The 9,938-nt window shown below is 41.3% G+C and overlaps 1 protein-coding gene across 1 annotated transcript; it reads right to left on the minus strand.

Moving 5' to 3' along the window:
• Window positions 1-5,759: 5,759 nt before the first annotated feature.
• slc25a51b (solute carrier family 25 member 51b) lies at window positions 5,760-9,686 on the minus strand. The gene is made up of 2 exons (XM_080035954.1): window positions 9,558-9,686; window positions 5,760-7,703 (listed from the first exon to the last, which is right to left on the minus strand). The coding sequence occupies exon 2, from the start codon at window positions 7,628-7,630 to the stop codon at window positions 6,701-6,703; it is 930 nt and encodes a 309-aa protein (XP_079892080.1). The 5' UTR covers window positions 7,631-7,703; window positions 9,558-9,686; the 3' UTR covers window positions 5,760-6,700.
• Between the last annotated feature and the right edge of the window lie 252 nt (window positions 9,687-9,938).

Consider the following 9,938-nt stretch of genomic DNA (forward strand, 5'->3'; position numbering starts at 1 on the left):
GATATGTAGTATACACTATATCATTTTCCAAATAGATGACTGACGGAAATGTTGTCATGGTGGCAACGCTTAGAAAAGAGGGCAGGTCTCTTTGTGTGAGATTTCAAAGTCGCCATGGAGGTAACGTCCAGTATCAGTGACCATCGCAGCACTAACATCAAGACATACTGTAGGAGCATCTCTAGTTGTTCATCAAGCAGGGTCCAAACAGGGAAGAAAGCCTGCTGCATCACCCATTACTTTTGTTTTTTGTATGATACAATTGAATCGAACTTTCGATAGCATCTCATTTTCATCAAGAGGACATTGTGTTTCTACATGAGCAGTCACTTTTCCCTATCCACGTACAATGAAGTCGATGTACCAAGAAATGTATTGTTTGGGAATAAATTACACATTGACCATCACCATGTTGAGCATCTGGGTGTTTGGGTTTTTCTACGGAACATTTCATGCAAGCTAAAAGGAATACTTCACCCATACGGAACCGGCGTTCTATCATTATAAAATCGCTATTATAACATAATGAATGAGGTTTTTCTCCCCTTAGTCTTCCCTTGGCCCAGCTGTCCTGTTAATCCTAACCCACGTAGGAAAATGTAGGGTTAGACTGCAGGGCCGGCGGTAGCCAGGGGCCAGGGTGGGCCGTGCCCACCCAAATGTGGGCTGTGCCTACCAATAAAAAAATTTTTTTTTTTTTTTTAGGTGGAAGTCCAGGCCCACTATCGGACGGACCTGTTCATTCGCTGTCCAAGAAAATGTCAAATAAAATTCAGACAATTAATTAATACTAAAGAATATACCATTACCATGCATTGCTTCTAATTGTATTATTGGGTGGGCAGGACAGCCTGCCTCCAAGTTACCCACCCGCTTATAGTGGTCACTGGTCAGCAGAGCCGTCCCGAGGCATAAGCGAAATGAGCGGTTGCTTAGGGTCCCGACTGCCAGGGGGGCCCCCCTAATTTATTTTAATTTTTTTTGTGTGTTTGATATCAACATCAACATCATATTATGTAAATGTAAATTATCATACTATAAAAGGAATACAATGTTTTGGTAGATAGTTATTAGCTTAATAATTGAATCAGTTAATTTGGGAGGTAATCCGAGGTTAACTGATCACGTCACGTTCAAATATTGAGTTTATTTAAAAATATTTGAAAATGGGGCTGCCCTCAGTTGCCCATGCACTGTGTATGGTCTATACTATAGCCTATTTCAGCCTCCTCTGTGGAAAAAAAGATAACTGGACAACAGAGTTATTTTGCTTCGTTCCTCTCACTGCATTTAAATGAATTCATTATATTACAGAAAAATAAATGTTCCGTAAAAGAAAAAGAGCACCAAGCCCATCCCAGAGGACCCTGCATACTATTTTATTTCAAATATATATTTCTATGGATATATATTTCAATAGCTTCTAATTCATCCGACCCAGTGTCTCCAAATTATTTGTTCACACAAAATTCCTCAGATTTAGCCTCCTCCTCTCAAAGTGCACCAGATTCATGCATTTCACTTTAAAAAGGTAAAAAAAAATCTCCCCGGGGGGCATACCCCCGGACCCCCCTAGCAGGGTCGTGACCTCGGCTGGCTACTATTTTCACCCAGCTGGACATCGGAGCCAATAGTGGAAAGACTACATATATATAGGGGAGAGTGGCCTAAGTTGTGCCACTTTTTACTCAAAGTGACTTTAAAGTGAGGCCTTGACAGTAAAGTCTCCAACTCAAATATATACATATATTTCAGGGTGTTGTGCATCCCTGGCAATAAAAACTTTGGATCTGGAATAAACTGTTGAAGAAATATAGCTTTCGGAAAAAAAGTAGTCTTGTGGCACAACTTGCCCCCGGTGTGGTGTAAGTTGTGCCATTGGAGAAAATACCATGGGGTAAATTGTGCCATTGATATATATCTCATAAACTGTAATGCAAGACAAATACATTAGACAATCACTTATTTAAGGTGTATTTAAAGTAAATATTTTACAAAGATTGAAGGTACATTTTCTTAAACAAGGCCTAGCAGATCTAGGTGGTTTTGCCTGCAAAGCTAACAATGACAAAGTCACCATCATCATCATCTTTCTGGCCATCTGAACTCTTGTCAGTGGTGTCGTTAAGTGGAATGGAGATGTCAGTCTCTTTTGAGCTACTGTAGACAATCACTTTCTTTGGGTGACCAGCGTATACAGCCATGCCAATGGCACAACTCTCAGAAATGTACTTTGCACTAGCTGCTCCGCCCTTGTAGAACCAACTGCCACCTGGCATATGCGATTCCCTCTCCATTTCTGCCTTTAAATCATGGCTCAAAACCCATCTGTACACCCTGGTTTTTCCTCCCAATTAACTATTTTACCTCTGCACTACTATCTTTGTTCATATGTGGATGTCTGGGCTTTATGTCTTTTATTTTGGTTATTGTTATTTTACCTTAATTTTTTACCTACTGAATGCACTATGTAAAGCACTTTGGACAGTGTACACTGTTATAAATGTTCTTTTATAAATACATTTTACTTACTTACTTATAACTCACCTAGGCCCTCTGGCACAAATCACCCCATCCCCAGAATTTGGGATAATAGGCATGATGCAGCAGTTTAGGGCTGACATCGTGCTAACTATATAGACACAAAGTGTAGCATACTAAAGCACTAAAACATGTGTCAAATGTTTTCAAACGTGTCTATAATTGTTCAGACACAATAATCAAAAAACCTTGATCATGGAAATTTTACTTTGAAAGGCAAAAAACAGTTTTTTTTAGCTTAAATGTGCTTATATCTCATTCCATGTTTCTCCCTTCTTTACAGGATGAGTTTAATGGATGGCTCTTCTTAAATATGTGGTCACATTTCCAATTTCTTCTATGGTTTTCTAGAAACAAGGGGTGGCACAACTTTCCCACCGGCACAACTTAGGCCACTCTCCCCTATAGTGTGTATAGTATATAGCTCTGGACTACCACCATCCAGGTTGCCCAGTCCCAAAGCTTTCACTTCAATCAGCTCAGGCTGCCTACAGTTAATACTGCGATTAAAAAAAAAATACAATATGTTGTATATAATGTATATGATATGTTATTCATAAACATTTTGGAAAAAAACATGCAAGAATCAAACACAGCAACACTCAAAGTTTATTTGCATATTGTGTTCTACACAATTCACAGTAAATGTGCCAAAAAGCAGACGTAGAGATCTTACAAGGGCAAAAAATCTCGCATCTTCGGTCTCTCTGCCCAGTGTGCCCACCTAAAATTTCTACAGGCCCACCCTCATCTAACTGTCTAGAACCGGGCCTGTTGGACTGTGAGACCATAAAACCATCTTTCTGCCTTTTCTCAGGCTAGGATGAACCGATTTCTAAAATGTTTTTACATTTATTACATGGGATCTCAGAGTTCAATACACCTTCATAATATTTCCACTGGTGAAGTATGTATTTTAAGGTAGAGCCAGTGATTCTGGAGAAGTTTTGTTGTCAAAATCACTTTTTGACTAAATCTGTGTATTTCTCCTCACGATCCACTACGTCAAAATCTAGGCTGTGTTACAACTGCTTTTTTCAGCGCGCGCGCACACACACACACACACACACACACACACACACACACACACACACACACACACACACACACACACACACACACACACACACACACACACACACTCCGTCTTTAAATATTTGGTCCACTAATCGGATCAAAAGACATTCAAAATACCATCCTGACCTTAAAATAAAAACCCGGGGGTAAAAAAGACAATGAAGATTTGAAGACAGACCTTAGCGATCAATGTAACCTTTATTTGTGTTGTTGCAGTTCTACTGATAATGAGGATAACTTTGAAATTTCTTTCTCAGCATTGAGTAGCTCAGCTGTATTGTGACAAAGGCCAGTAGACCTATGCATGTAGCACTGGGGGACTCCTTTCCCTCTTTTCTCACTCTGGTACTGGGAATGTCTCTAAATTATTGACAGAGAGCCAGCTGAGCTAGATGATACTGTTCATTAAAATGCATTCCTAAATATTGAATTTGGATGTGAATATGTGAGATTTCACCCAAAACGAGGGGCCTGAAAGGGTGAAAATGAGACACTGATAGAGCTGAGAGGCTTTGTGACTATACAGCAGCTCAACCCCCGCCTGATCCAAAGTCCCCATGTCAGATTGCCCTTAATCTGATCATTATCTGCAGTCTGACTTCTCGACCCAGTAATCTAGAAAGTTGCACTCTGCACTGGGCGCGCACGCAAGAAAAACATGGTCCGACAGCACTGCGCTGACAGAGGTGTCGAACTAGCCATTGTACTTGAGTGTTTGCTCCATCCTTCATTTTGATTCAGTGTTAAGTCTGTTCAGTTTGACTACAATACCTCATTGTAAAGGGGGCTGCCAATTGTGTGATTGATTACAAGCAAGGGATTACCATGTATATTTGGGCAAGGAAGGGTGGGATAAATGAGACATGTTATTGTAAAGCGTTAGTCACAGGGGAGGAAGCTGTTGTGTTTCATAATGTGTGGGTGCCTCTATTACATAAGTGACAAATAAGTCATATTTTTGGGAGTTGAATTAAGCTTTAATTTTGAAAATATGACAGTTGTCCAAATGTGTCCCCATAAAAAAAACACCCACATAATAAACTTACACACCGTAAGCCTTTTTAATTGGATTGGGCAAGGAAGGGTGGGATAAATGAGACATGTTATTGTAAAGCGTTAGTCACAGGGGAGGAAGCTGTTGTGTTTCATAATGTGTGGGTGCCTCTATTACATAAGTGACAAATAAGTCATATTTTTGGGAGTTGAATTAAGCTTTAATTTTGAAAATATGACAGTTGTCCAAATGTGTCCCCATAAAAAAAACACCCACATAATAAACTTACACACCGTAAGCCTTTTTAATTGGATTGATTTGAAACATTTCATTCGGTTTGCAATCATTCAATTTGACAGTTTTGCTGTGATTTGGTGTCATGGGCTTCAGGGAAAGTGGTCATTATGAACAGCATTGTTGAATATAAGAAATGGTGTCCCACTTTCTAAAACCCAGTTTAATACAAAGTCTCATTTTCTTTTTAAGAGGAAACCCCAGAAAATCCTGGGGAGACTCCATTAAACGGTACACTGTGCTGGACAGAGAAGATTCTGAGGAAATAGGCCAAGTGAAACATTTACATGGCAGCTTGAGCTCTTTGTGCCACTGAACATCACCCTCTGAACCCTGTCTTCTCTCAGCACCATTACCGTTCACCCTCTCCCTCTCTCTCTCTCTCTCTCGCTGTGTCCGAGCAGCAGCAGCATGCCTTTCCACTTCGGGCTGTCGTAGCCAGCAAGAGCTGCTGCGTGGTGACTGCGTCTACTCATGCTTGAAATCTGAGCCCATTATGTCAACAGATGTTACAGGCAGAGAGGAGCGCAAGCGTACTATATAAAAGAGGGAGCAGAGGGAGAGAGACACATGTATAAAACAAGAGATATTAAAGTTTATAAAAAAGGAAACATCCATCGAGGAGCACTTTGTTGGTCCGTAACTGAACAACAGCCCAAAATTGAACAAAGCAGCAATGGTGCCCAGCCAAATAAATAAAAAAGGGTACGTTTCTGAAGCTGCAAAGCATTTGTTTAAAAATAGGAGAGCTTAAACAAAAGGCAAACAGTTTCTGTGCAAATCGTGTTGCAACAGCAGTCTAGATTCCATATAATGTCCCCCCCTTGCCAACAAATTATAAAAACAGACGAGCTCTGGGTGTAACTGTATATGTTTTACTGGCAAATACATCAATGAGCACTTGTCAACACTCAAATAACAAACACCCTGCCAAAAGCACTTCCTTAAATAAACCAAGATGAATACCGTTTGACAAAACATTTGTGATTCAAATTGGCAAAGATGAATCATGTGTGGAAGGAGAAACTGGTTAAAACCACTTGCCTGTGTCTGCTACACAGTATTTCCAAGAACTTGCTTATCCCTGATACTCATTTCAATCATTTGATCTTTGAACATACAGTATAAGCCCAAAAAGGGAGGCGATGGAGCAAACATGGGTAATAAAGCTGCGACAACACTCGACTTGACAATAAATCTCGCAGCATTTCAATGGTCAAAAGTACAAAAGTGTTTTCAGTCAAGTGGCAGAATACAGCCTCACAGAGAACGAGATCTTGGTCAAATAGACAGAAGGATATTGTTTACAGAACACCACAGCAAACAGCTCATACTAATAGACCATTTCTGCCACAAAACAAAGTGAATCCAGTCATGTAACCTTTGCTTCAAACTGTGGAGAGAAAAAAAAGCGCTAAAGTTTGCTCACAAAAAATATTTGTACACAGAGCAAAACAAGGGCAATTCATTTGGACCCTGGCACAAGTGTTGTATAGGCTAAAGCGTGCTTCTTGTTCTTAATACTTTGACAACAGTAAATGGTAATGGCATGTGGCAGGTGGTATATCTAAATGTGACTGTTGGCCCCTGTCAGAAGTGCAACTCCGCTGCTTGTCTTTCAGTCATGGAAACTCAAGTGTTTCAAAAAACCAGTCCCAGACAGCAAGTGCATCTGCTTGACTTTACGATTTTCTTTCATCTTAAAAATGGCTCTACCACTCCATACAGGTTCTTCCCTTTAAATACTCTCTCTTCTTCTCTAGATCTTCATTCTGTCGTCTTTATCCTCCCCTCTTATACAAGCTTCAGCAGTAGCTCGTAGGTGGCATTGATGATCCCCCAGGACAGGAGTGAACGGTGGTAGTTAAGGTGGGCCCCTCTAAAGAGCATGGCCACACTGCCACCCCTCTCTCTCCACACTGTTAGCAGCACCTGGCCGCAAGGCTGGAAGGCTCCGCCCACCTGAGACTGAGCTCGAGACTTCACCACATTTAATGGGTAGAACATGATTCCGAGGGCTGCCCCCAGCAAACCCCCGCACACAAAATCATTAACTATGTGACCTGCCTTGCTCTGGGCTTGGGGGAGCTGCTCCTTAATGGGTCCACGGAGCCCGAAGAAGAGCACATTGCTGGGGCCGTTACGGACCAGTATGGGCACAAGGCCACGGTAACACTCCCTGAAACCATGCTCAGTCAGAAGAGTTCGGAAGGTGTGTGCTGTGTTGTTAAAGCGTGCGTGGTGCCGGTGGTCTTGTAGGAGAGTCTGCACACGCTCAAACGGTGTCAGGACGGCCTCTGCGGCGCCAGCCAACGCTGCGGCGAAGCTTCTCGTCACCAGCTCTGGCACGCCGCTGCCACTGGCCTGGTCCAGTAAGACTCTGGAGAAGTCCTCATACAGGCCAAACATGATGGCCACTGTAGTGCTCTTCTGGAGCAGAGGGGGCAGCAGGCCTCTGTAAAGGTTCCTCAGCCCATCCCTCTGGAGCTGACGCACGGCCTCGGTGGCTACCACACCGTGCAGCTGCTGGCGGAACAGAACTTTCTGGATGGGGAAGGTTACCATGATGTTGGTGAAGGCCGCGATGGAGCCGCAGACATAGTGTTTCCCTTCAGTGCCCAGCCTGGAACTCAGAGCAGGCATCATGGAGGGGCCTCCTGTAGTCAGGCCAGCCTGAGGCTGAGGTGTCCGGGCTGACTCAGAGTCCATGGTGTTAACAGCCATGGGAGGCTCAGAGCTCCATAGCCTGGTCCTCCAGTTTCACATCAGCACCGCACTCTTTTGTGAAATGTAGACCCTGTAAAGAGAGAGGATATATAAGATATAGGTATATTTACTGTTATAATAGCATTTATTACCTTTATGTGATAGTATGCCACGACAATTCCATCCAAAATTAAAAAGGGGACATCAAAAAACAGACACTTACTCCTTCCGAGGTTTAATAAACATTTATAAACATATACTCCCCCCTGACTGATTTTTATAAATACATATTTGGAAATGATCCTTCCAATTCGCTTATGAAAGAGTTTGGACATATTGTATGCACTTACTAAAGAATGCAGCAACAGAAAATATAAAATAACATTTTGAACAGTCGCTGGGCTGGAAAATTACCAGAAATATATTCTATTCTATAATATATATTTAATCAAAATCGCAAACAAATCTAAATACATTAAACTGAATATAGCAAGTAGTTTATTCAATATCAAATATCCATAAAACTGCAGCCTATAAACATGAATATTTCACTTCTCACACAATTTATTATTGAAAATATTCTCGATAATATTAATCAATGTTGGCTCAAACTGGTTGTACTGTTTGACTTCAGAGACCAGCCTACAGTGTGTGTAACCTGTCACACTGATAAGAGTTATTATACAACCTAACATACTGATAAGTGGGAAATGAGAACACAACTATGATGAGCAGAAACCCTGGGTCTGTTAATTTACTATACATCACAAAGCCATGTATTCAACCTTTTTATTTGTTTTTTTATTTAGTATTAAAGAAGCTAGAAGCTAATTCAACAATTGTCAATATCAATAATTACTAACTTAACTTGAATAAAAGCAAGATCCTAAAACAAAAATACTGTAAAATAGGTTTACTACATTAAGCCATTTATATAACACATATAGTAGTTGTCTAAATATAGGGAAAGCAGTACACAGTGGTTGAGGGGTCATTGGAGGTTATAGTGCATGAAACCAAAATACCACTGCAGAAATCCTTACACACAGTTACTTGTGAGTGTGACAACCCCAGGCTGCAACAAGACACCCGTCCCATTGAAGCCTGTTATGGTACTTACAATTATAATAAACCCACAGTATAATAAAGGAAATAGTATTGTGATGGCAATGGCACAGCTGTTATTCTACAACAGCAACTAGATGGAGCTGTTTAATTACTATACTTTTTACATTCCCAGTGAATGACTCATTTTACTTTGAATGGCTCCACTTTTCGATGGTTCTGTACTTTAAACGTTGGCATGTTTCATTAGAATTATATCGCTTTCCAACGTTAGATATTGTTCAAATGTAAATTCAAAACGGCCCCATTAAGAGATTGTTTTTTTTAACTAAATCAATAGATTTCAGCAGAAGCAAACAACCCTATTACATAAGGATCACGCCCTCTGAGCGCTGCTTTCTTCAAACTTGCGAGCTTGTCAAGTCATGCCCGTTGACCTGGCACACACTCAGCGCGCTGACATACACACATGACACGAGTTAATGTTTCCATTACAGCCAGAACACGGAGTCATTTTATGTTACTGAATGAACGGCCCGCTGAAGATGAACAAACATCGACGGGCTAGCATGCTTCGCACAACAGCTAAAACACCCAGACGCTCAAGCTGGTTAGCCACCATAGCTAGCTTAACAGTGCTAGTCACTTGGCCCTCCTCGCTTCAGTTAGTAACAGTCAACTAATTGAATGTGTGTTTACGGTAAAACGAGTACAGGGTCTGATACAATGGCTACAAAAAATAAAAAAGTGTCTGTCTGTCACTCTGTCTGCCTAGCATGCTCCATGGCTAGCATGATAAGAGTCAAAACGGACAAGCGATAATTGATGATTAGAAGATAAGAGGCGAAAGAGCAACTCGGGCTCATCATTAGGTCTTTACCTGCCGTGTGCACCTGTCACTGTCCCGTCGCATGGACAGGTAGAAAACAGTTTTTCCCCCGCAGGTTAACTGGGACACAAGTACTGTAGGTCGTGTCCGTCTGTCTGCCGCAGCAGGTGACACCAGAAACGTATCTAAAGCGCATGCGCACTGTAACATATCTGATAGTATGTGGGAGAGCTAACCTCAGAGACTCTCTGAGAGAGCTTCTTTTTACATTTACACGTACATGGATATTTAGGATGTGTAAATCATCCCGGTTTTTGAGTAAAACAAACATTACAACGGTAAAAACTATTGTTTTTCGCATTATTTTGGTGTGACTAGCTAATCCGACAGTGCTTGAATGTGTGTCGTAAAGCAGGATGCAGCTTCAGTTTT

This window comes from Ammodytes marinus (genome assembly GCF_949987685.1).
Source record: "Ammodytes marinus genome assembly, chromosome: 10".
Classification (NCBI taxonomy): domain Eukaryota; kingdom Metazoa; phylum Chordata; class Actinopteri; order Uranoscopiformes; family Ammodytidae; genus Ammodytes; species Ammodytes marinus.